The following is a 27,928-nucleotide window of genomic DNA, read 5'->3' as shown; positions in this document are numbered from 1 at the left end:
TGGGGGGTACGGGGAGAACATGCAAACTCCACACAGAGAGAAAGGCCCTTACGACGAGATACCCCACCTGGGCAGTAGGCACTGAAGATATGGGGGGGAACACAACCACAGCGCTCACAGTGTCCCAGGCGAGAATCGAACTCAGGACCTTCTAACTGTGAGGCGACAGCGCTACCGACTGCGCCACCGTACCCCACCTGTCTTCTTACCTCTGCCAAGGAGCTCGTGTTTTCAGTGCCGTTTGTCCGTTTGTTTGTCATAGGAATAGGAAGGTCGTAGAGAGTCTGGGTTCGAGGGGGGGTAGGGGGAGTGGCTAGGTATATCTGGGTGGTGGGAGGGGCCGTGGTGAGGTAACGGGGCGGGTCTAGGGAAAATAGACCGTACTAGTGTCCTCTAGAGAGAGAGTGGCGTCAGCGGAGGACCAAAATGCGAGACTCAGCCAATGAACAGCCAGGAATGGGTCTCGCGCTACTTTTGCGTGCTAAAATAAAGCTGATAATGTACAATTTGATTCAAGGGGGGAAAAACCCTTTCAGAGTACAACACAAACTGTCTATTTTGCTGCAACACGACAGTGCTGTTTAATCCAGGACCTTTCTTCCTGGAACTCTTAAGAGTAAAAAAACTGGTCCATTGGAGTGAATGGAGATGTCGGGACTCTTTTATCTACACGGCTCTGGACCGTACTAGGGATAGGAAGGTCGTAGAGAGTCGGGCTTCGAAGGGTGGGTAGGGGGAGTGAGTGGGTCAGGGTTAGGGTTCTGATCTGACTCACAAAATTTACAGACTGGCATATTGGCCTTCGCAGAGGTCTGCAGTGCATGCTCCAAGTGCACTTCTAGTTTTGACATGGTGTCTTTACATTCCTTATCTCCTTTCCTCTGCTCTGCTACTCTCCTCTCCTTTCCTTTGCTCTCTGCTCTGCTCCTCTCCTTTATTTTATGAATCTCTATTCTACTTACATATTATTACATATTATTACATGTACTACATATTATATCAATCACCACTTTGTTACAGCTGCAATGATTAGTCCATTAATCAATTAGTCGATTGACACTGTGAAAATAAATGGGTACGGTGCGCCCACATCCCCTCGAACCCCACAGTGACTTTGGGTCATATATCCTACAAGCCAACGTGCACATTCAGCGGAGGAGTGATGTTATCTGGGACACCATAGCTTGGTGTTGCTCAAGAGCAGTAGCCGAATGGCATGAAGAAAAGGAGAAGTTAGAGGGTATTGCATTATGATGTTGTAATTCAGTATAATTATAAGGTTTATGATCAGGTTTTGTTTATGTGTTTAATAGAGTACAAGTGGTAATAAGTGGATAAGATGGTAGGCTATGTGAGGGGTCAATGATCAATAATCAGTAATCAATTATATCTGTGGTGAGTTGTGATAACATGACTGAGTATTTAGAAGGCACATTCAGACACAAGGTAATGCAAAGTCATCAATGTGTTTTATATAAGAGGGGTAAAAGAGGAAGTAGAACAGGTGCATGCTTGAGATAAGCCATGCTGTGTGTGGCAATGTGCACGCGTTCAGCACGTATCCTGCACGCATCCGGCATTCATCCGGCATTCATCCGGCACTTGCCATGCATGCCACGGTGTTTGTCAATAGATGTGTGGAAATGTCCCTGGGGAGGTACAAATGTTGCAAGGTGGATATTAAGTAAGTTCTGTGTCCTGTTCGGAAGCAAGTTGGGGGAAATAGGAAGTATTGGGGAGGTAAGATAATGGATAAGGGAAATGATTCAGCGAAAATCTATTATAAGAGACAGGGGAAATCTTCAGTCGGGGTCTTTACGTCCCTATGCGTGCAGATGCTATTTCCGATTGAACCACAAACCAACCCACGGACCAGCCAGCCAGCCTAAGACAGCCACGGAGCGAGAGCAATCCCTGACCGAGACACAGTTTTACTCTGAATGGTAGGAAACCTTTTCAACACAGGTGTAGGATGTAAACCGTATAAGGAGATCATCTGTCGTTAACACAGATTACGTTTAGATGGGTTTCGGGTTGATTTCTTCTCTCCGCCGCAGGAAAGGAAGTGGGTTTTTAACTGTTAAATGATATTATCTGCCTGTTGGTTAGCGGCTGAGAGGAAGTTTGATGTGTGTAAGCGGTGGTGAGCGCACTGGGATAATGAAATAGTATTGTGGGGTGATTTGGTTTAAGACCGGTTAGCGGGGATGTTCATGGCTTAAAATGGTTAGCGAAGCCGTTTTGTCTTGAAACAGGAAATATATGATATAAGGGGAAGAAGCCAATTTAAAATAGGAAACTACAATTTGTAATAAATATTGTATAGTAAATTGCCTAAGATGAGGTAGTTTATTATTGGATATATAATTAGAATCATAATCGGCATTTATAGGAGTGGGTTTTTCTATAAGTTAAGACCTAGGGTAAATTATTCTATTCAGAGAAAATGTGGATAAAGGATCTGTAATCATAGAAGAGTATTTCTCATTTGTGAGAGTTTTGAAATAAGTCTGTTTCTTACTTGCGCACCGGCACTTTTGATGTGTCATGTATTGTCATTCATGAAAAATGGGTTAAATGAATTTCCTCTTTTAAAACAAGTGCATTTATGTAATATACATTTATAGAGGAATAGATTGTAGTTGTAAAAGGTTTTGAAATAGTTCCGTTTCATACCGGCGCACTGCACTTTTAATGTGTCATGCACTGTCATCCATGGAAAAGGGTTTAAATAAATTTCCTCTTTTAAAGTAAAGGCATTTTTATAATATACATTTATAAAGGAATAGATTGTATTGGTTAAAAATTTAGAAATAAACCTATTTCATACCTACACACCTTGGTATAGAATGGAGCATTATTATTTTCAAAGTGACATGATTTGTCTGTTATGCTAAAACCATTTAAATAAATTTCCTCTTTTAAATTAAAGGCATTTAAATAATACACAATTATAGGAGAATAGATTGTATTGGTTAAAAGGTTAGAAATAATTCTGTTTCATACCCACACTCCTTGTTATAGAATGGAGCATTGATATTTTCAAAGGGACATGCGATGTCTGTTCTGACTAAGAATGTGACAAGGCAGCATTTTAGTCTGGGAACAGTGATACTGAAATTCACATAGCAGGATCGTTTCCAGTCCTGGACAAAAATACCCGTTGATAGTTATGGAGTATTAATAGAGAACCACCAGTGAAGCGATCTTCCCCGTTCTTCACTAGCTGATAGCTATTGCCAAATGACGTAATGTAATGACAGGAAGCCCCAGTGAAGCAACTGAATGAGATGACAGTAACCAATCGACCAACTGTAATGATTCAACGTTTGGAGAGTGGTTTGAAATGCAATGCGTGGAGTAAGATATATTCTGAGGTATGCATTTTAGTGGGCCGTAGGGATCTGATGAATACGAAGTGTTATGTAATTCAAATGTGAAATATATGCTGGTTCAGTCTGAATGGAAATGTTAGTCTAGTATGAAGAAGCAATGATATTCAATAAGTTTGGGGGGCTCATGGTGAGAGATTGACGATGGCCGGTGCCCCGTGTATTAGAAGGCGCAGACCGGCCCTAATAGTAATATTACCATTGACGATCTGTCCAGGACCTGGGAGACTGAGGATAAGTTATGTAGTGTTTTACATAATATAGAACACTTCACATGGGAGGCGAGTTCGAACCCTCGGGAAATACAAATGATTATTCCCCATATGGCGGAAATAAATTATTTCATTAAAGATACACCTGAACTGGACAGTTGGCACTCAGAGCTGATTGGGTTTCTCATTTGAAGTAAATACATGCATGATGGGTTATATAGCATGTTTATTAACATTCCATAGGAAGTTCTACAAGGCAGCATTTTATTCTGGGAACACTTGTACTGGAACTCACCTAGCTGGGAATTGGATAAGGCAGCATTTTAGTCTGGGAACAAATGGAAAGTGGTTTATCACGCTGAAGTGTACAGTAGCATATATCTGCGTTTTGAACCCGTTTAGGGAAATTACGGTAGATCTATTTTTAGAAGAGTAAGAAACCGACGGTTTGAGGACCGCTCCACAGGCTGGTGTTTGACACTCATTTCACACTAAGAGGGGATCATAACGGAACAGAACGTATAGGAAGCAGGCTATATTTAAGGGAAATACAGTTTAGTTATTTAATTTTATCTCAGCTTGATCATTTAAAGTCTGGGACAATAAGATCTTGTGGAAGCGTTACTTTGAACAGGGAGTTTTAGACTTGAATAGGGGAGAGAAAACACTTCCTCTTTTCACTGCATGAAGCAACAGGTTAACAGTGGCCTGACTGAGCTATTATTAGAATGGGTGCAGAAGGCCACATGCAGCCACAATCAACTTATACTAAAAGTTACAGTAACTGATTAAAGTGTACTGTAGCCATGCAAAAGCCATGATAAATTACAGTAAATAATCAAAAAATACTTACTAGGGTCATGATTTCAAGAGAATTAATTAATATTAGAGTGGGTCACCACACCAGGAGTATTTGTGCTTGAATGAAAAGGGTTTATTCAATTTAAAGTTAAGAAAGATGATTTGTGTTATTATGTTGTGTTTAAATGTATGCCATGTGAATGTTTGATAATTGTATTGAGATTGTATTTGTGCTGTGCTACGCTATATGCTCTAATTAAAAAGCAATTTATTTGCGCCAATATCTGATCTAATCTCTTTACTTTGAGCGGATGTCCATCTTTTAGGTAGTAGCCTCTTCTCGTGATGTAAAAATACTAGGAACATTTGGTTTAGCCTGACGTGTCACGTCTTTTAAGGTTACTCTGGAGGCCTTTGAAATGACAAGCTTAAAACGACTACTTGACAGGGAAGGTGTATTAAAACATCGTCAGGATTAAGCAAGAATTGTCATCTCAAGGGAAAAACTTTTAACACGACCTTAACCAGTGCAGATTAACACATAGTTAGAATTAATTCCAACACCCACAACATCAGTCCAGTGCTAGAGAGAGCCACCGTTAACTTGAGTGATCTCCCCAAGGGGGCTTAGGCCACTGCTTCTGAAGGGGGGAAATACAGCAGGTCGGACTTAAGGATAGGAGGTGGTTAGCAGTTGGGCGAATCTCTCTACCCCGCGAGTTACAAGTGAGCTAGGCATTCTATACCTTAGCAGACGTCCATAAGAAAATAACCAAAGGATAGGCTAGCTATAGAAGTAAGAAGTGTAACTTGCGTCGATACGCTGTACGGCATATCGAGCATTATTAACAACACAAAGTGAATTTCTGTGCTTTTTAACATTAAATATTAAATGTTTCTTATGCTTGCTTGTTGCTACTGTTATTCAGAATGACCCTGTGTTATACTGTGCATTTGATCAATAAAACTCTCTCCTCTCCTCCCCCCTCAGGAGAAGCGAGTCAACCTGAACCACATCGAGTCTCGGAAGTCGAAGCGCATCTCCAGCGAGGTGGAGATCTACGCCGACTGCAGCTGCAGCAAGAAGGAGTTCAATGAGCTGCTGCAGCATCTCAAAGATCACGTCAACATCATCTCCTTCAACACGCCCGCACACGTCTGGTCAACAGAGGCAGGTAGGCACCAGACAGACCTACAAACAAGTCCATGATACAGGGCCGGTTCCAGAACAAGATGGCTAGGGGTGCATCCTAGATAGGAAGGGGTGCAGATGCCCGGCCGAAGGCGGCCGGCGGAAGGCCGGCCGCCCGAAAAATTTGACATTTGACCATCATTTCAAGTAGAATGATACCACCCAAGCAAGAATATTTCAAGTGTTTCAAGTGCTTTACTGAAATATTTGGACCATATAATGATAATACAATTATCTCAACCTTAAAAGGTTACATATAGGTGCCAAAAAGCCATAAAATCACATCAAAGAACAAAGAAAAACAACAACTATAATTCAAGTTTAAACAGTAAGTGTGCAGCTGTAGCATTTATTAAAAAAGAAAAAAAAAAAAACTTTTCAACTGAGCATGCAGACAATTAAAATAAGGGTGCAATGCATGCTTTTGCACCCCCGTAGAACCGGGCCTGCCATGATAACAGCTCATCCATAAACAAGTCAGAATTCTGTTCTAGAATTAGCATTTTTACTGGTGAAAATTCACATAATCATATCAAAAATTAACAATGTGAGTCTTCCGAGAGCTAAATAAAGGTTGATTGACATTTTTACTACTGTAGTAACAATTCAATGGTTGATATAAAGAATGATACTTTTTACTTGTAATAATATGGATACGTAGGGGAGCACATAGCTTCACTAAACCATTCAAATGTATTAGGTCATAGCAGACCCTTGGTTAAATGTGTCACAATGTCTAATTACTTAGATTTTTTTTATACAGGGGGAAAAATAGAAGAAAAACACTATGATTTCTATTATTTACTTTAATTGCTTTTTGTGTTTTGACTAAGACTGTTGTAATCAACATAGGGTAACCTCTTAAAGTAATTGGACTCTTGACTCTAAAATATTTACAGTCGTTTCAGAAATAAATCCACTGAGACAACTTACCCCACTCTCCCCTAGACATCAAGATATCTGCAATTAACATTTTCACTTGTGGTATAAATGGCCTAAAATGGTAAATGGCCTGCATTTATATAGCGCTTTTATCCAAAGCGCTTTACAATCAGTAGATAGTCTACATTCACCCATTCATACACAGATGGCTGCAGGCTGCCACGCAGGGTGCCTACACACCATTGGGAGCAATGAGGGTTAAGTGTCTTGCCCAAGGACACAACGACAGCAGCTGGGAGGGAGCGGGGATCGAACCGCCAACCCTTGCGTCATTGGCCGACCCGCTCTACCTCCTGAGCTAAAGCCGTCCCTCAAGAATGAACACTTGACCAGTTAGAATTGAATTGTAGATATATTTAATCTGAATTATGACATGTAAAGATTACATAACGAAAATGACGTCTTGGAATAACTAGTCAAAACTAAACTACATTGTTGCCTCAGTGATAAAATGTCAAAATGGGTTAAAACCTCATCTGGCATCATGGATGTCCAGGGGAGAACTGGCTGTGTGCAAATAATGTCTAAAGTGTTTCACTTTAAATTCACATTGATTCAATATAACACAAATAATTAAGCCTTTACACTTCATATGTGAATATGACTTTTACCATATATTGCATTTGTTTTCTACCAGTCCCAGCATATACACTGACCGGCCACTTTATTAGGTACAGTAGGCTACACCTGTCTAGTGCCAGCTGGTCATCTGTTGCTGTAGAGACCATTTATCATAAAGACCAAACAGCTTGTGTGCTCAGGTGGCCTTCTGCACACAGCTGATGTAAAGACTGTTATTGGAGGACTTGTGTTCTTTCTGTTATCTAGAAGCAGTCTGACCTCTGATCTCTGATGGATGTAAACTCTGCACACTGTCAGCCCAGAAAATAAAACAACTTCAGTTATCATTAAGCAACTAAAAACAACTTGGTTATAATAAAACAACTTGGTTATAATAAAACAACTTGGTTATAATAAAACAACGTGGTTATAATAAAACAAATTGGCTATAATAAAACAATTTGGTTATAATAAAACAAATTGGCTATAATAAAACAATTTGGTTATAATAAAACAACTTAGCTATAATAAAATAACTTGGTTATAATAAAACAACTTGGTTATAATAAAACAACTTGGTTATAATAAAACAACTTAGCTATAATAAAATAACTTGGTTATAATAAAACAACTTGGTTATAATAAAACAACTTGGTTATAATAAAACAACTTGGTTATAATAAAACAAATTGGCTATAATAAAACAAATTGGCTATAATAAAACAACTTGGTTATAATAAAACAACTTAGCTATAATAAAATAACTTGGTTATAATAAAACAACTTGGTTATAATAAAACAACTTGGTTATAATAAAACAACTTGGTTATAATAAAACAAATTGGCTATAATAAAACAAATTGGCTATAATAAAACAACTTGGTTATAATAAAACAACTTCAGTTATCATTAAGCAACTAAAAACAACTTGGTTATAATAAAACCACTTGGTTAAATGGATAGTTCACATTTTTTTAAAGCCTAGCCCTATTTTGCTACTTACCAATGATGATGTTGATTGGTCGAGTTCTTTCTCAAGACGATCCATGCTGTTCCTCTTAATAGCTCTGGAAAGTTGGGCAAAGAATGCAAGGTCAGTGGGGTCACTCACGCTCCTGTATGTACAAACTGACTGAAGCTGACTGAAGCTGACTGAAGCTGACTTGTGTGACACTGTGGATGACATTTTAGTGAGCCTGCTCATTTGTGTTCCCAAATGTCTCCCATCTTGCCCTGTGTGAATCTCAGATGGAGAGGATGTTCCATGGTTCCCTATGAAGATCTCAGAGTTAGACCAGTGTTCCCACAGAGTGCTGATGTATGGATCAGAGCTGGACGCAGACCATCCGGTAAGTTACTGCAACTCTCGTTTACAGTTGACATTTGAGGCATTTAGCATGATGAATGAACCTGGCAATATTGCCGTGACTCTAGATTGATCATGTGTGCTAGCAGCTAGGTAATAGCAAAAGAGCAATGGTCAGTCACCGCCCGGTCACTCACAATTGCTCTGGTGGCATCACTGATGATGATGTCATCACTGGTGGCGTCATCGCTGATGATATCACAATTGCTTGAGTATGACTGTGTGATGCCATTAGTAATTTATCCTCAACACTGTCCGTGATGTCATCGGTGATTTATGGCCTCATTGCTGTCATCATTTGTTGTATAATGTGAATTGACTTACTTAATGTGAACTCTGTTGTATATTATGAACTCTGCTGTATGAGTTTTGTTGTACAATATGAATCTACCTCAATAACGGTTGTGTACTGGTGCTTCTCTAAGGTGTAACAGGGTCAGGGGGACAATAAGTTGCTTCTCTTTTCTTTTTATGGTTCCGCCGGCAATACAGGCCGGAGGCATTATGGTCTCGAGTTGTCCGGTACGTTAACGCAATATCTGAGGAACGCCTTGACGGAATTTAAAATTTGCCTCAAACGTCGACTTGGACTCAAGGATGGACTGATTAGATTTTTATGGTCAAAGCCAAGGTCAAAGTTCAAGGTCACTGTGACCTCACAAACGCCATTTCCAAGCTCGTTAATGCGATATCTCAGGAACGCCTTGACGGAATTTCTTCAAATTTGCCCCAATCATCCAGTTGGACTCAAGGATGATCTGGTTAGATTTGGGTGGTCAAAGTTCAAGGTCACTGTGACCTCATGACCGCTTGTTTCATGCTTGTTAACGCAATATCTCAGGAACACCTTGATGGAATCTAATCAAATTTGCCTCAAACGTCCACTTGGACTCAAGGATGAACTGATTAGATTTTGGTGGTCAAAGGTCAATTTCAACGTGACTGTGACCTCACGAACGCCATTTCCAAGCTCGTTAACGCGATATCTCAGGAACGCCTTGATGGAATTTCATCAAATTTGCCTCAAATGTCCGCTTGGACTCAAGGATGAAGTGGTTACATTGTGGGGGTCAAAGTTCAAGGCAATCTGGGAACCCAGAGTATTTCGGCATGGAAATAGTCTCTGGGACAGCCAGACCTTTTTTTGAGCCTTCTTCCCACAGATCACCTGTCAATCAAACAGTGTGGGTGGAGCTTGGAAATTTTGTTTATTTATTTATTTATTTATTTATTTATTTGAGAAAGGGACAGTGCATATTAATGAACAGTACAGTCAGTACATGTAAATATGCCAGATTATAGCTCGAAGGCTAGTTTCCATCTGGAGTCCCTTGGCAGGTTGAAAGCAAAGTGACAGAAAACACATACATACATTACATAGGAAATATACAATATCAGTAATAGTACAATTAGTAAAAGAGAGAAAAGGAAAAATAAATGATTAATGTAAAAGTTTGTCTTCTCTCTGTCTGTTGATGCAGTTTGTCTTCTCTCTGTCTGTTCAGCTGTGGAGGTGGCTTCACTGCTCAAATGCATCACTTGACTCTCCTCCACAGGGTTTTAAAGATAACGTTTACCGCCAGCGGAGGCAATACTTTGTGGAGGTGGCTATGAATTACAAATTGTAAGCATCTATCTATCTATCTATCTATCTATCTATCTATCCCTTCATTGATTGAATAACATTGATTTTCACTGCTGATGGATGAAAACCTTGTATCTCTAAGTGAAATTATTAGGAAAAGCAGCTTGACGTTCACATTGACATGCCATGTATTTTTTAAATAATCAGGTTTCACGTCATGAAACTTTAAGTGCACATAAAAGATCAGTGAAGCATTTGACTCGAGGCTAGTGAAAAAGTTTTCACATCAGCAATTGAATTTTCCAATCTATCAATTAATTTTATTTTGTACATTAATTTATAAAGCCTATAATCTTTGTCTCAATATATTGCAACAACTAAATTGTATTTGTACATTCCTGACATTATATGCTGTAGTGGTAATTGTATGTCTGTATTTCTTGTTGCAAATGGACAAACAAGAGAAAAAGAAAGTGCAATGATCAATCAAATAATTGAATTATATTCTATACAATGACCCAAGTAATTTGTTATCTTAATTTTAAGAAGCAGTAACAGCAACGATATCATTGGTGTGAGATAGAAATAAAGTAATTATGCCAAAGTGGGACAGTTTATATTGATGCTTAAAAACCTTTAGAGAAGAATAACTATAATACATGTTACTGAAATCGTCATATGCTATTAGCTGACCTTCGGTGCCCTGCCCTGTGATGTCACCTCCTAATGTATACCTATAGGATACAACAGGGCTGAGTTCAGCCCCGACAACATGCAGCAAAGCATTTATTTCAGTGGAAACTGTGGTGCGTTGTGTCATGCAAGTGTTGCACCTGTCTGTTGCATCCACTGTGCGCACTGCCTTTTAACATGGCAGGATTTATATTATGATTTATACACATTGCTGCTGATTGGGTAATGGTAACATCTCTGACACACCCACCAAACGAGAGACAAAGCCCATTGCACACTGTTACCACTTTCAGACAGATACGGTTCTGGTTCTGGCTCTGGTTCCGTTCTGGAGTCTCAGAACCTTGGTGCTTTCTGGCGAACCAGCCCGCGTTCACCCCACTTTAAGCGGAACCAAAGTGGGAGGACATTATTCGGTAGTCCTTCTTCAGTTTTTGAAGTTTATTAATTATTTGGTCTGGCCATTATGAGATTGAACACATTTACCATTAGATGCCAGGCTTGACACATTTGAGGTTTAGTTACTCTTGAAGCAGTGGTGGGTAGAGTACTGAAAATCTATACTCAAGTAAAAGTATATCCCATAAAAAAGCACTCAAGTAAAAGTGAAAATTCATTGTTTGCTTGCACCTGTGCTACTTCCTGCCTTTTCGACACAAAATGGCTCAGGTGAAAAAGGTGCGTAATGTGTCACTACCCACCCCTGCCTTTAAGATAACCCCGCCCCTGCCTTTAAGATAACATCGCCCCATCCCTTTGCTCCACCCCAGCGGGCAACCCATCCCTTGTATCGAGTACACCCCAGAGGAGGTGCTGACCTGGGGCGTGGTGTTCAGGGAGCTGACCCAGCTCTACCCCACCCATGCCTGCCGCGAGTACCTGAAGAACCTGCCTCTGCTCACCAAGCACTGCGGCTACCGAGAAGACAACATCCCACAGCTGGAGGACGTCTCCGTGTTCCTCAAAGGTCCTCCTACCACACTCAACACTTTTAGCTGATCTCCAGTACAATCATATTCTTCAATTACTAGATCAACCTTCACTGAGGAAAAAAGGCCTACATAAAGTCCAAGGCTTTCTCAATCCAGTACAGAGGGAAGAGTTGACCCCCCCCCTCACAGAAGGGTTCAATCTCAGAAATAAAAGGGTATCTCAGACTGAGATACCCTGAGATTCTCAGTTTTCTAATACAGTAGATTTGATTCATAATGAGCTCCTTTAGACATAAGGACGTCTCTACTTTTCTTCACTACTTCTTCCTGTTTCTAGTTGTGTCTCTCCTCCACCTAATCTTGAACCTGATCTAATCCTAAAAGCAAATTTCTCTCACTTTTCATGCACACAGGATGTTATTTGCATTTTAAGAAATTGTGCTCATTTCACAAAATCTCATAAGCTGGGACTGTACACTGCCAAAGTTTGGACACACCTGATTGAATGTGCTATATATATATATCTATATATATATATGTATATTGTTCATTCTCATTCTTCTCTCAAGATCTAAAGGCTTCTACTTAAGTGTTTGAAATGTGTTTCTTAGATCAGAGGTTCTCAAATGTTTTTCAGCCAAGGACGCCTTACAAGATAGTAAATATACCGGGGACCCCCTTATTCTGATTTGTGATTTTGGGCTACGCTTAATTGTTTCCACGGTAACGTGCTTGACTTTTAAATTGATAGGTTTGAGATTAGAATGTAATCCATGAACCATTTTAAATTTAAAGCATAAAATATTTTCGTTGAACTATGAAGCTTTTGCAACAACAAAAAAGTTTTTATTTTTATTTTCCTGAAAACGTTTCGCGTACCCCCTGGCAAAGTGCCATGGACCCCCATTTGAGAACCACTGTCTTAGATAAACAGTGAGGTTGATCCTAGGTACCAATTTCTTTCCAAAGCCTTTGCCTTACCATCAAGTCTAAGGGCGACGATTTTAAATAATCTATCAAATAGATTACATTTGTTTATCAAGTTTTTCGTCACTGCATAATTCCATTAGTTGTTTCATACTTTTGATGTCTTTCATATATGATTCTAAAATGTGGAAAATGGTGAAACGAAGAACATGATGATACAGTACACTGTACATAGAAAGATAGACCCATATGTGTTTCATTAATGTACTTGTCCTGTTGCTTTCAGAGAGGTCTGGCTTCACCGTGCGACCGGTGGCAGGATATTTGTCTCCCAGGGATTTCCTAGCTGGTCTGGCCTACAGAGTGTTTAACTGCACCCAATATGTCCGCCACAGCACCGACCCTCTGTACACCCCCGAACCGTAAGTCTGCTCAGCCTCCACTCTGACTGAGCTTTGATACATCCAGCCTCCATTCAGTATAACTGTCACCTCAAACTACATTTCTTAAGACGTTCTCTGAATCGTTAGTCTCCATTTCTCGTTTTGGCAGACATCTAATCCATCTAGCATCACTTATTTCAACTATTTCAATTTTTTTCAACATTATCTGTGCTGCCATTGAGCCTATCATTGAAACTGAAAAGGGAGGACAGATATGAAGGAAGCTTGCCAGTTAGGGCTTTATAAATGAATCAAAGTCAGTGTTGCTCTCTTCGAGCCATCAGAGAGGGCCAGCCCACCTTTTCAATATAAAATACAGGTGTGTGTGAGAAATCTATCACCTGTTATAAAACACAGGGCACCTTTTCAATATAAAATACAGCTGTGTGTGTGAGAAATCTATCACCTGTTATAAAACACAGGGCACCTTTTCAATATAAAATACAGGTGTGTGTGAGAAATATATCACCTGTTATAAAACACAGGGCACCTTTTCAATATAAAATACAGGTGTGTGTGAGAAATCTATCACCTGTTATAAAACACAGGGCACCTTTTCAATATAAAATACAGGTGTGTGTGAGAAATCTATCACCTGTTATAAAACACAGGGCACCTTTTCAATATAAAATACAGGTGTGTGTGAGAAATCTATCACCTGTTATAAAACACAGGGCACCTTTTCAATATAAAATACAGGTGTGTGTGAGAAATCTATCACCTGTTATAAAACACAGCCCACCTTTTCAATATAAAATACAGCTGTGTGTGAGAAATCTATCACCTGTTATAAAACACAGGGCACCTTTTCAATATAAAATACAGGTGTGTGTGAGAAATATATCACCTGTTATAAAACACAGGGCACCTTTTCACCTGTTATAAAACACAGCCCACCTTTTCAATATAAAATACAGCTGTGTGTGAGAAATCTATCACCTGTTATAAAACACAGGGCACCTTTTCAATATAAAATACAGGTGTGTGTGAGAAATCTATCACCTGTTATAAAACACAGGGCACCTTTTCAATATAAAATACAGGTGTGTGTGAGAAATATATCACCTGTTATAAAACACAGGGCACCTTTTCAATATAAAATACAGGTGTGTGTGAGAAATATATCACCTGTTATAAAACACAGGGCACCTTTTCAATATAAAATACAGGTGTGTGTGAGAAATCTATCACCTGTTATAAAACACAGGGCACCTTTTCAATATAAAATACAGGTGTGTGTGAGAAATCTATCACCTGTTATAAAACACAGCCCACCTTTTCAATATAAAATACAGGTGTGTGTGAGAAATCTATCACCTGTTATAAAACACAGCCCACCTTTTCAATATAAAATACAGGTGTGTGTGAGAAATCTATCACCTGTTATAAAACACAGGGCACTATGATACGTTGCATCAAGCAGTTTCAAGATGGTAGGTGAGGCATGCATGTATACGACATCGTTGTAATCGAAAACAGACATTATTAGCGACTGTACAATGTATTTTCTAGTGCAGAATGAGAAGCAAGACTTGTTCCTGTACAGAAGACCTATTTTTCTCCTCAGTTTCTTAGTGAGGTTTTCCACATGGGCCTGAAAAGTCAGTTTAATGTCCAGCCAAATGCCAAGATATTTATAAGAACTAACAATTTAAATTTGCTCACCGCGGAGTGTGTGAATACAAAAACTGTTATCGACATTAGGGGACCATGAAAACCCCCATTGATTTGGTCTTGTCAGAATTTAAAACAAGCTTGTGATCGAAAAGAGACTGTTGAAAAGCATCAAAGGCAGATTGATAATTGATAACCATCAGTCTGAACATTGGTTCCAACATGGTTACAAGAGAGCTGGATTTAGTACCGTTAGCCACAACAGCTTTCTTTCTCCCAGACAGGTAGTTTGAAAACCAGCGGAGGCCGAGGTCATCTAAACCAGTGATTACCAACCAGGGGGGGTATGTGTAGCCCTACGGGTACTTGAGCATCTTGCAGGGGGTACTTGGAAAGATTTGGGATTACAATTTATTTCCAAAATAAATATCATTTCAAAAGTCATTTCATAAACCCTTTGTTAAAATGCCACGTGCCAGCTGTTACATGACTGATAAATGGCTCAAAAACATCCAGTTGCTGTTGTTGCTCAAGATTCAGGTTTAGGAGAGCCTGGTTAGAAAAGGAAAAAGGAGGTCAAGCCCAAACACCGGCAGTTCAGTGACAAATCTATTTAGTATGGATTTACTTGTAGGCTACGTCTGCATATGACACTAAAAGTTATAGACACACATTTAGGGAGTATCATCAACAGGCATGAGTGAGGGGGCGCTATTGACAAAGCAAAACAGCTCAAGGGGCACACAAGAAAGGTTGGGAACCACTGGATTAGTGTTTATAGATTTGCTTGCCCCACTGCCCTGGCCAAACTAACTAACTCAGCTCATAGCTCGCCATTGTATTTCATATTCTCTGATCGGTTGGCTCTTACTTGCTTTGTGAAGGATGCAGCATTGGCACATTTTAATGTATAAAGCGCCATCTTAGGCAAGTTACCCCGCTACATCTGCTCCAAGTTTACGGAGGTACACAACTCCTACAGCCTCAGATCCAGCACTTGGCTTGGTTTTGAGTTGCCAGGTGTGAGGACTGAGGCTGGAAAAAGAAGTCTCTCTTATTTTGGCCCTTGGTCCTGGAACAACCTGCAAGTTCCACATATTTCTTTGACTAGTTTTAAACAAAAAAATACTGAGGTCCTCACCATTAGCTGATCCTGTCGAAATGTGTAATTTAGAACGCTATGCTACACTACCCTGACGCCCATTTCTGATGATCTTTGTATTGGTTTTATAGTCTTGAAACAGTGGATAAAGATCAAACCTTAAATTGAAACAGTTCTGTTTTGCCTGTTGAACAATGGGATTCTTCAGCTGTGGACCTGGCTGTCATGGAGTGGCAGTGGCCCGTATGTATGGTGCTAAATTAGAAAAGCTTACCAAACCATATTCGATGATCAGTTGGTTGGCATACGACCCAGACTTTCATCCAAACAGTCTCGATACATCCTTCAGGGCCTGGAAGGAGCAAGGGTTAAATATTAATTCAAAAGCTTTCAGGTTCTGAAGGATAAGCATGGTCTAGGAAATCAAGATCTATTCAGATTTTTGCAGTTGAGAAGCCATACAGATAGACTATTTGGTAAAGAAGAGCTGAAGAGGTCGGGGATTGGGGAGGGGGTGCTGAAGGTCTTTCTCTCAGCGTATAACGCTGATCAGGGTTCTAAAAACATATCAAAACTATATAGGGGTATTCAAGTGCTGAGGGGGGGAAATACTTTGTATCTAAAAGAAAAATGGGAAGGGGAGGGGAAATTCAATCTGGAAAGGGAGGAATGGGAAATGATAACTGAAAGACAGTGGAAGACCACAAACTCTCTGTCATGGAGGGAGTTCCAATGGAAAAACCTAGTTAGGTACTTTTTAACGCCAATTAAATCAAGGGGAGGTCAAACATGTTGTTGGAGGGGGTGTGGAGAAGAAAGAGCGGACAATTACCATATATTTTTGAGTTGTCCTGTGATAAGTTTTTTTTGGGGGGAAATAAGAAAGAGTATGGAGAAGGTGCTAAAGATTGAGATTCATCACAGTTTTGAGGTTTTGTATTTGGGAAGGGTGCCCGAAATGATCAATGGCATTGAAGATATGTACATGTTTAAATTAATGCTAGTCGCCAGCAAAAAGACTATCACGAAGAGATGGTTGAACAAAATGACACCGCCGATACGGTCAGACTGGCTCAATGATCCACTGAATCGCTGCTGCACGTGTCCATCTTTTTATTTAATTTTTGTGTGTCTTTTTTGTGTGTAGTCCTTTGGGTTCAATCTTATTTTGCAGTGACTGTGCTTATTCTTTTAATTTTGTTATAAAAAATAAAAAAGGAAAAGAAAAGATTGTATAATGTGAATTGTTGTTGATGTTTGTCTGAAAACTGAAAAAAAAAGATAATTTAAAAAAAGAAAAAGAAAATCTTACCATGTGGAATGAATTTGTTGAAGCCGTGCGTGGGGTCCATGTACATCTCCATGATAGCTAGGTTGCGTTTGTCTTTCCTTCTTTTTGTGTGGTGGAGACTGTCCACTTATTGATCCTGCCTGGGTTAATAATTGAAGGGCACATACTATATTGATATATACTGTGAGCTAATTTCATTGTTGGTTTTGTGGGTCGGTGGGGGGTGGGTCCTGTGGGGAGGGGGGTTCTGACTGAATCTGGTTGTGTATGTTGTTGTATAGGTTTTATGTACATGTTTTATTTGTATTTTTCCTTACTCAATAAAACTTTGCTTAAAAAAGTTATGTTTTTTCTACTTATCTCTGATTATCTTTATATTTGTTTTCTAGTGTAGAAACAGCTGGAAACAGTGGGTAAAGATCAAACCTTCAGTTGAAACAGTTGTGTGTTTTTTCTGCTTGTTTCTGATTATCTCTATATTTGCGGCACAGCGACACGTGTCACGAGCTGCTGGGCCACGTGCCACTTCTCGCCGATCCAAAATTCGCCCAGTTCTCCCAGGAGATCGGCCTGGCCTCTCTGGGAGCGTCGGACGAGGACGTGCAGAAACTGGCAACAGTGAGTCTGAAAATAAACACCTATCAACATGAATTTCCACAAAAGTCACAGGGCCATATCTTACACCCAGCGCAAAGTCACAGGGCCATATCTTACACCCAGCGCAAAGGGCAAGCGTTATCTTTGCTAGTTTCTAGCACTCAAAATCCCCCTTTTTTCCTTTTAATTACCACTAGGTTGCTGAAACACGCCCTTTGATGTACTGACTCAGTGTTAATTAAAAGAAAAAAAAAAGATTGGACTTGAGTACTACAACACTGACTATACTATACCCAGTGTATAATATTATATATCATATAATTCTATACTATACCCAGTGTATAATATCATATATCATATATCATATAATATGTATGTTGTGTATTTTGAACAGTGCTATTTCTTCACTATTGAGTTCGGGCTGTGCAAACAAGAGGGTCAGCTAAGAGCTTATGGGGCCGGTTTACTGTCTTCTATTGGAGAACTGAGGGTAAACAACGCACACACACACACACACACACACACACACACACACACACACACACACACACACACACACACACACACACACACACACACACACACACACACACACACACACACACACACACACACACACACACACACACACACACACACACACACACACACACACACACACACACTGCATTACTGTCTATCACAGTGCCATGTCTGATAAGACCTGTCTCTCTGCATCATGTCCTGTCTGATAAGACCTGTCTCTCTGCATCATGTCCTGTCTGATAAGACCTGTCTCTCTGCAGCATGTCCTGTCTGATAAGACCTGTCTCTCTGCATCATGCCCTGTCTGATAAGACCTGTCTCTCTGCAGCATGTCCTGTCTGATAAGACCTGTCTCTCTGCAGCATGTCCTGTCTGATAAGACCTGTCTCTCTGCAGCATGTCCTGTCTGATAAGACCTGTCTCTCTGCAGCATGTCCTGTCTGATAAGACCTGTCTCTCTGTATCATGTCCTGTCTGATAAGACCTGTCTCTCTGTATCATGTCCTGTCTGATAAGACCTGTCTCTCTGCAGCCCTGTCTGATAAGACCTGTCTCTCTGTATCATGCCCTGTCTGATAAGACCTGTCTCTCTGCATCATGTCCTGTCTGATAAGACCTGTCTCTCTGTATCATGTCCTGTCTGATAAGACCTGTCTCTCTGCAGCCCTGTCTGATAAGACCTGTCTCTCTGCAGCTCTGTCTGATAAGACCTGTCTCTCTGCAGCCCTGTCTGATAAGACCTGTCTCTCTGCAGCCCTGTCTGATAAGACCTGTCTCTCTGCAGCCCTGTCTGATAAGACCTGTCTCTCTGCAGTCCTGTCTGATATGACCTGTCTCTCTGCACCATGTCCTGTCTGATAAGACCTGTCTCTCTGCAGCATGTCCTGTCTGATAAGACCTGTCTCTCTGCAGCCCTGTCTGATAAGACCTGTCTCTCTGCAGCCCTGTCTGATAAGACCTGTCTCTCTGCAGCATGCCCTGTCTGATAAGACCTGTCTCTCTGCAGCATGTCCTGTCTGATAAGACCTGTCTCTCTGCATCATGTCCTGTCTGATAAGACCTGTCTCTCTGCATCATGTCCTGTCTGATAAGACCTGTCTCTCTGCATCATGCCCTGTCTGATAAGACCTGTCTCTCTGCATCATGCCCTGTCTGATAAGACCTGTCTCTCTGCATCATGCCCTGTCTGATAAGACCTGTCTCTCTGCATCATGTCCTGTCTGATAAGACCTGTCTCTCTGCAGCTCTGTCTGATAAGACCTGTCTCTCTGCATCATGTCCTGTCTGATAAGACCTGTCTCTCTGCATCATGTCCTGTCTGATAAGACCTGTCTCTCTGCATCATGTCCTGTCTGATAAGACCTGTCTCTCTGCATCATGCCCTGTCTGATAAGACCTGTCTCTCTGCAGCCCTGTCTGATAAGACCTGTCTCTCTGCATCATGCCCTGTCTGATAAGACCTGTCTCTCTGCAGCCCTGTCTGATAAGACCTGTCTCTCTGCAGCATGCCCTGTCTGATAAGACCTGTCTCTCTGCAGCATGCCCTGTCTGATAAGACCTGTCTCTCTGCATCACTGTCTGATAAGAACTGTCTCTCTGCAGCCCTGTCTGATAAGACCTGTCTCTCTGCAGCATGTCCTGTCTGATAAGACCTGTCTCTCTGCATCATGCCCTGTCTGATAAGACCTGTCTCTCTGCAGCCCTGTCTGATAAGACCTGTCTCTCTGCATCATGTCCTGTCTGATAAGACCTGTCTCTCTGCATCATGTCCTGTCTGATAAGACCTGTCTCTCTGCAGCTCTGTCTGATAAGACCTGTCTCTCTGCAGCCCTGTCTGATAAGACCTGTCTCTCTGCATCATGCCCTGTCTGATAAGACCTGTCTCTCTGCATCATGTCCTGTCTGATAAGACCTGTCTCTCTGCAGCATGTCCTGTCTGATAAGACCTGTCTCTCTGCATCATGTCCTGTCTGATAAGACCTGTCTCTCTGCATCATGTCCTGTCTGATAAGACCTGTCTCTCTGCATCATGTCCTGTCTGATAAGACCTGTCTCTCTGCATCATGTCCTGTCTGATATGACCTGTCTCTCTGCATCATGCCCTGTCTGATATGACCTGTCTCTCTGCATCATGCCCTGTCTGATAAGACCTGTCTCTCTGCAGCCCTGTCTGATATGACCTGTCTCTCTGCATCATGTCCTGTCTGATAAGACCTGTCTCTCTGCATCATGTCCTGTCTGATAAGACCTGTCTCTCTGCATCATGTCCTGTCTGATAAGACCTGTCTCTCTGCATCATGTCCTGTCTGATAAGACCTGTCTCTCTGCATCATGTCCTGTCTGATAAGACCTGTCTCTCTGCAGCATGTCCTGTCTGATAAGACCTGTCTCTCTGCATCATGTCCTGTCTGATAAGACCTGTCTCTCTGCAGCATGCCCTGTCTCATAAGACCTGTCTCTCTGCATCATGTCCTGTCTGATAAGACCTGTCTCTCTGCAGCATGTCCTGTCTGATAAGACCTGTCTCTCTGCATCATGCCCTGTCTGATAAGACCTGTCTCTCTGCAGCTCTGTCTGATAAGACCTGTCTCTCTGCATCATGTCCTGTCTGATAAGACCTGTCTCTCTGCATCATGTCCTGTCTGATAAGACCTGTCTCTCTGCAGCTCTGTCTGATAAGACCTGTCTCTCTGCAGCCCTGTCTGATAAGACCTGTCTCTCTGCATCATGTCCTGTCTGATAAGACCTGTCTCTCTGCATCATGTCCTGTCTGATAAGACCTGTCTCTCTGCATCATGTCCTGTCTGATAAGACCTGTCTCTCTGCATCATGTCCTGTCTGATAAGACCTGTCTCTCTGCATCATGTCCTGTCTGATAAGACCTGTCTCTCTGCATCATGTCCTGTCTGATAAGACCTGTCTCTCTGCATCATGTCCTGTCTGATAAGACCTGTCTCTCTGCATCATGTCCTGTCTGATAAGACCTGTCTCTCTGCATCATGTCCTGTCTGATAAGACCTGTCTCTCTGCATCATGTCCTGTCTGATAAGACCTGTCTCTCTGCAGCTCTGTCTGATAAGACCTGTCTCTCTGCAGCCCTGTCTGATAAGACCTGTCTCTCTGCATCATGTCCTGTCTGATAAGACTTGTCTCTCTGCATCATGTCCTGTCTGATAAGACCTGTCTCTCTGCATCATGTCCTGTCTGATAAGACCTGTCTCTCTGCAGCTCTGTCTGATATGACCTGTCTCTCTGCATCATGTCCTGTCTGATAAGACTTGTCTCTCTGCAGCATGCCCTGTCTGATAAGACCTGTCTCTCTGCAGCTCTGTCTGATAAGACCTGTCTCTCTGATCATGTCCTGTCTGATAAGACCTGTCTCTCTGCATCATGTCCTGTCTGATAAGACCTGTCTCTCTGCATCATGCCCTGTCTGATAAGACCTGTCTCTCTGCAGCTCTGTCTGATAAGACTTGTCTCTCTGCATCATGTCCTGTCTGATAAGACCTGTCTCTCTGCAGCATGTCCTGTCTGATAAGACCTGTCTCTCTGCATCATGTCCTGTCTGATAAGACCTGTCTCTCTGCATCATGTCCTGTCTGATAAGACCTGTCTCTCTGCATCATGTCCTGTCTGATAAGACCTGTCTCTCTGCAGCTCTGTCTGATAAGACCTGTCTCTCTGCATCATGCCCTGTCTGATAAGACCTGTCTCTCTGCAGCCCTGTCTGATAAGACCTGTCTCTCTGCATCATGTCCTGTCTGATAAGACCTGTCTCTCTGCAGCCCTGTCTGATAAGACCTGTCTCTCTGCATCATGTCCTGTCTGATAAGACCTGTCTCTCTGCATCATGTCCTGTCTGATAAGACCTGTCTCTCTGCAGCTCTGTCTGATAAGACCTGTCTCTCTGCAGCCCTGTCTGATAAGACCTGTCTCTCTGCATCATGTCCTGTCTGATAAGACCTGTCTCTCTGCAGCTCTGTCTGATAAGACCTGTCTCTCTGCATCATGCCCTGTCTGATAAGACCTGTCTCTCTGCAGCCCTGTCTGATAAGACCTGTCTCTCTGCATCATGCCCTGTCTGATAAGACCTGTCTCTCTGCATCATGCCCTGTCTGATAAGACCTGTCTCTCTGCATCATGTCCTGTCTGATAAGACCTGTCTCTCTGCATCATGTCCTGTCTGATAAGACCTGTCTCTCTGCATCATGTCCTGTCTGATAAGACCTGTCTCTCTGCATCATGTCCTGTCTGATAAGACCTGTCTCTCTGCATCATGCCCTGTCTGATAAGACCTGTCTCTCTGCAGCTCTGTCTGATAAGACCTGTCTCTCTGCATCATGCCCTGTCTGATAAGACCTGTCTCTCTGCATCATGTCCTGTCTGATAAGACCTGTCTCTCTGCAGCTCTGTCTGATAAGACCTGTCTCTCTGCATCATGTCCTGTCTGATAAGACCTGTCTCTCTGCATCATGTCCTGTCTGATAAGACCTGTCTCTCTGCATCATGTCCTGTCTGATAAGACCTGTCTCTCTGCATCATGTCCTGTCTGATAAGACCTGTCTCTCTGCATCATGCCCTGTCTGATAAGACCTGTCTCTCTGCAGTCCTGTCTGATAAGACCTGTCTCTCTGCATCATGTCCTGTCTGATAAGACCTGTCTCTCTGCAGCTCTGTCTGATAAGACCTGTCTCTCTGCATCATGTCCTGTCTGATAAGACCTGTCTCTCTGTATCATGCCCTGTCTGATAAGACCTGTCTCTCTGCATCATGTCCTGTCTGATAAGACCTGTCTCTCTGCATCATGTCCTGTCTGATAAGACCTGTCTCTCTGCATCATGCCCTGTCTGATAAGACCTGTCTCTCTGCAGCTCTGTCTGATAAGACTTGTCTCTCTGCATCATGTCCTGTCTGATAAGACCTGTCTCTCTGCATCATGTCCTGTCTGATAAGACCTGTCTCTCTGCATCATGTCCTGTCTGATAAGACCTGTCTCTCTGCATCATGTCCTGTCTGATAAGACCTGTCTCTCTGCATCATGCCCTGTCTGATAAGACCTGTCTCTCTGCAGCATGTCCTGTCTGATAAGACCTGTCTCTCTGCATCATGTCCTGTCTGATAAGACCTGTCTCTCTGCATCATGTCCTGTCTGATAAGACTTGTCTCTCTGCATCATGTCCTGTCTGATAAGACCTGTCTCTCTGCATCATGTCCTGTCTGATAAGACCTGTCTGATAAGACCTGTCTCTCTGCATCATGTCCTGTCTGATAAGACCTGTCTCTCTGTATCATGTCCTGTCTGATAAGACCTGTCTCTCTGTATCATGTCCTGTCTGATAAGACCTGTCTCTCTGTATCATGCCCTGTCTGATAAGACCTGTCTCTCTGCATCATGTCCTGTCTGATAAGACCTGTCTCTCTGCAGCATGTCCTGTCTGATAAGACCTGTCTCTCTGCAGCATGCCCTGTCTGATAAGGCCTGTGTGAAGATGTTCGACCCGCGGACGACCTGCTACCAGGAGTGTCTCATCACCACCTTCCAGGAAGTCTACTTTGTCTCTGAGAGCTTCGAGGAGGCCAAGGAGAAGATGCGGTAAAGAAAAACAAGTTCACACTCTGTGACAGGAAGCTGTTGTAGAAACATTTAGCATTCCTAACGCTGCACCAGGAAAGACTTCTCTATAAAAATATACCTTGATTTTATCAGCCTGAATGACTTAAGTGTGTCTGCAACAGCGTCTCATTTCCACTAATTGGATGCTGTGGACGTAAGTGATTATTGTAATTCTGATGTATTGTGTCTGGACTTATTTGCCACATCCACTCCGCCAGACACTGATGAGAAAACAGGTTACTGATGTGTGATGTCATCTCTCATGATTTCTGGGTGGGGCCTATAGAACACGTCCGAAGAACCCATTACATTTTGGAGCAGGTCCGATCTGACTCATTCAATTTGCATCTCAAAGCAGACAGTAGCCAGCTGTAGATAAGTATCTGTCGTCTGAAGCACAACTCCTGACAAGTGGTTAAGGACCGCCCCCTGAGACCAAAACAGATTGTGTGACAGACATATGAATTGACCAACCACGGACCTCCTTATTTGCGTGACGCAACTCGTGGGACGATACATTTTGAACGATGCAGCAATGCAAAATGGACTTGATTACCAGCCCAGCCAATCAGAAGCTTGCCAGAGGAATTCCTATGGCAAAACCTGGAAATGCTGACTTGTGATTCAGACCCCGCTACGGAGGGTCTGACCATGTGACACTATAGCAGACTGGACTGTACGAGTGCATTTCTAATTATCTATGTATTTGTTTGTTATTTAATATCGTTGAAACATAGAGGATCCTGTCAGCTAATTCTTTCAAAGAAGTCTTTACTTAGTTGCGGGCATTAAGTGACTATTTTGAAATTTTGAAATAAAATATATCCATTCCCCAGCAATAGAGTAGGCTACTATAGAGGAGAGAGCTGCATCTCTTGTGTGTCTTCTCTCACATCATCTCCCTTCATCTTGAGGAAACCAGTCTGCTCAGCTCTGGACTTTGCTGTGTCACCGTTCCTCACTGATTCCGCCTTTGTTTTTGCCCTGACAGGGAGTTTGCCAAAACCATCAAGCGTCCATTCTCGGTGTATTACAACCCCTACACCCAGAGCATGGACCTGCTCAAAGACACCAGGAGCATCGAGAACGTGGTGCAGGACCTCCGCAGTGACCTCACCACCGTGTGCGACGCCCTGGGCAAGATGAACACTTACCTGGGGATATGAAGCTGCTTAACAGAAAGCTTTGCCGCTCTTCAACTCATTCTAATGTGGGTAGTATATATGCAGATGAACAGTAGTTAGTTACCTAACTTACCTTCTCTCCCTGTTTCCTGAGCCAAGAAATCTCTGTTCGTCTGCTTGCAGAAAATGCACCCCCACCAGCTGGTATGGGTCATTAACATTCGTTAAAGGAGCTAATTGCGATATCCGGCCATAATAGTTGTCAGCAAACAAACAGTAGCTGCTATGTGGTGAGAGAGTGGAGTGCTGCTGTGCTGGGCAGTGTAGGAGGCCGCTCCCCCTCTGTGTTTTGAAATCCGAGGAGTGTCTTTAGGTCGTTTTGACGCATCGTGCGTGTGCCGTGCGTGTTGGTGTGCGTACATGTCAGTCCCTCTGTCTGAACCCCCCCCCCCCCTCAGCACGTGTGCCGTGCGTGTTGGTGTGCGTACATGTCAGTCCCTCTGTCTGAACTGAAAATGCTTGTGACATCATGGGACTACTATGAATAGGAGAGCGCTGTGAGTGCATGGTAGCCTGGGAAGCCATGCCTATGTGTTTTATAGACTGTGTTTACGTCTGCCGTTACAGCTCCAGTGTGACATCTAGTGGGCAAAAAAAACGCATATAGCTCCCTTAAGGCTCTCGATGCGATTCTCTGTGGACGCGCGTATATAGAAAAAATAAAAATCAACAATCTGTAGTTGAGACAGCCGCCTTAGAGCAGAACATCTGCTCACTACTGTCTCCAAATGATGCAAAACACGTCATCTGGAGATGGAAGTGCCTGGAATGAAATGCAGAGCTCTCAAACATGAAGGGAAGGTAAATACTGCTCATCTGCTTATACTACCAACATCGTAATGATACACAGCTGGTTATACTACCAACATCGTAATGATACACAGCTGGTTATACTACCAACATCGTAATGATACACAGCTGCTTATACTACCAACATCGTAATGATACACAGCTGGTTATACTACCAACATCATAATGATACACAGTGGGTTGAAAATAGGCAAAGTCTTCCTTTAAGGGGTTGGCATGTGAAGTTCGCCCCCGTTTCATCAAGCTCTTACAGCGATTTCAACATGAACACACATTGCTTAAGCAGCAGATCTGAGAACAGTGGTCATTGCAGCCGTCTTCATTTGCTCACCTGAGCTCAATTTACATGCAAACAACAAACATTTGTAAAAATGCACAGAACAATTAAATATTATTAAAACACATGAAAGTGACAAATATATATATTTTTCACATGGAAATGAACAACTTTCATCATGCTCAGCTCATTTGTCTTTGAAATGAGAAATTGATGAGAACATTGGTCACTCTGTAACTTCCAATATCAGTAAAACTTACAAATAATTTCACATAAATGATTAAAAGGAAATGTTAGGAGCCGAGGTTAGGAGATTTGAAGCATTAATACATTATTGTTAGCGTAAACAAATGAAAGCATGGTGATGATTGGTCTCCTCTATCTCACACCAGTCTTCTCTTGCCCCAGAAGTGAATTCCCCATTCATTTTCTCCATAGACATTTTGAAAAATCCTTATATAACGAGTTTTAAGGCTTGAAGGAAGCCAACCAGTCTTCCAGAGAATCGTGAGTGACCATAAAACATTTCACTTTCAGCAAAAACAAAAAATAAAAGCGGGATCTTTTTTCTCGCATTTATAATTTTTTGTTTTTGCTGAAAGTGAAATATTTTAGGGTCGCTCACGATTCTTTGGAAGACTGGTTGGCTTGGTTCAAGCCTTAAAACTCGTTTATAAAAAATTCTAAGGATTTAGAATGTCTATGGAGAAAATTAATGGGGAATTCACTTCTGGGGCAAGAAACGTCACATGACTGTTGAGCTCTATTGGCCCTTTTCACAGTGGCCATTTTGTGTCAAAAAGGCAGGGTAAACACAGGTGCAAGCAAAACACTAATGAGGGTTTCCAACTTCCAATTGTGGAAGTTGGAAACCCTCCTTACAGTTTTGCTTGCACCTGTGTTTACCCTGCCTTTTTGACACAAAATGGCCACCGTGAAAAGGGCCCCTTGTTAGTGCAGTGTTTCTCCAAATTAAGACAATTCCCATGTGTCGCATCACAAAATCTGATTCACTGGATGATCTATTTTATTCCAAATAGCCAAGCAACAAATCATCAGCAGTACACAGTTTGTCTCACCACCACTATATTTACACAAAACATAGTATGCTGTACATGTTTGAAAGTTTGTTTGTTTTTTGTTTGAAGGTTTGTAACAAATTGTGATTTTAGTTTCTGTACACTGCAAACCTATGAAAGAGTATATGAAAGTGTAAATTTTCATGCATTAAAAACTATTTAGCGTGTTGGTGTGAAGCATATTCCTTTGATTAATTGTCTTCCGGCACATGGCTGCTATAAAATCAACATCAAAATAAGCTGCCTTTAATACAGTTTCCATCCTGTGCATGGCTGTAACCCTGACGTGTGTGTGTGTGCGCGTGTTAAATAATATTTTTTTTTCTCTTATTGCTAGTAATCAACTGAGGAAGTTATATTAGTTATAATGAAACTTTGTCATAAATGCAAATCTGAAAGAATAGACAGGATATTTTTGAACATTGTGGACAATTCTGGAAAGGAGCTGGATAACACACTGAGGCAAGGGTTTGCAACGACAACTCAGACAATTGCGTCTGGGTCATAGAATGGACAGCGGCATGATTGAGGGTAGTTTGGGCAGTGTTGGGCAAGTTACTTTCAAAATGTAATATACTACATATTACTAGTTACTTTCATTTGAAAGTAATACGTTACTTTACAATATTACTTTCTGTGTAGAGTAACTTGTTACTTATTACACTACTTTTGCATTACGTTCACCAAAATAACAGCAGCAGCAGAATGACATCCCCGCCTCGGAAACATCCTGAAAAATAATTTCAACCTACTTAAGTCAGTGTAAACTGTCCAAAATTCTAAATGTTA

General features: G+C 41.8%; 1 protein-coding gene across 1 annotated transcript; it reads left to right on the top strand.

The window, feature by feature from the left end:
* Positions 1–1,837: 1,837 nt before the first annotated feature.
* On the top strand, positions 1,838–27,306 carry tph2 (tryptophan hydroxylase 2 (tryptophan 5-monooxygenase)). Its single transcript, XM_083663312.1, has 10 exons — positions 1,838–1,943; positions 5,397–5,580; positions 8,349–8,449; positions 10,023–10,090; positions 11,515–11,711; positions 12,890–13,025; positions 17,545–17,671; positions 18,045–18,140; positions 23,635–23,768; positions 24,781–27,306. Exons 1-10 carry the CDS (start codon positions 1,941–1,943, stop codon positions 24,953–24,955), a joined length of 1,221 nt encoding a protein of 406 aa, XP_083519438.1. The 5' UTR covers positions 1,838–1,940; the 3' UTR covers positions 24,956–27,306.
* The last annotated feature ends 622 nt before the right edge of the window (positions 27,307–27,928 follow it).

This window comes from Poromitra crassiceps, assembly GCF_964638095.1.
Source record: "Poromitra crassiceps genome assembly, chromosome: 30".
In the NCBI taxonomy this organism is placed as follows: domain Eukaryota; kingdom Metazoa; phylum Chordata; class Actinopteri; order Beryciformes; family Melamphaidae; genus Poromitra; species Poromitra crassiceps.
The sequence above is the reverse complement of the archived record's forward strand: the minus strand, read 5'-3'. Positions and strand labels throughout refer to the sequence as shown.

Bases quoted from the DNA above. Each gene is read 5' to 3' on its own strand.
- tph2 (XM_083663312.1), top strand. The intron at 13,026-17,544 runs GTAAGTCTGCTC...TTTGCGGCACAG, and splicing joins CCTCTGTACACCCCCGAACC to CGACACGTGTCACGAGCTGC. The intron at 17,672-18,044 runs GTGAGTCTGAAA...TATTTTGAACAG, and splicing joins ACGTGCAGAAACTGGCAACA to TGCTATTTCTTCACTATTGA.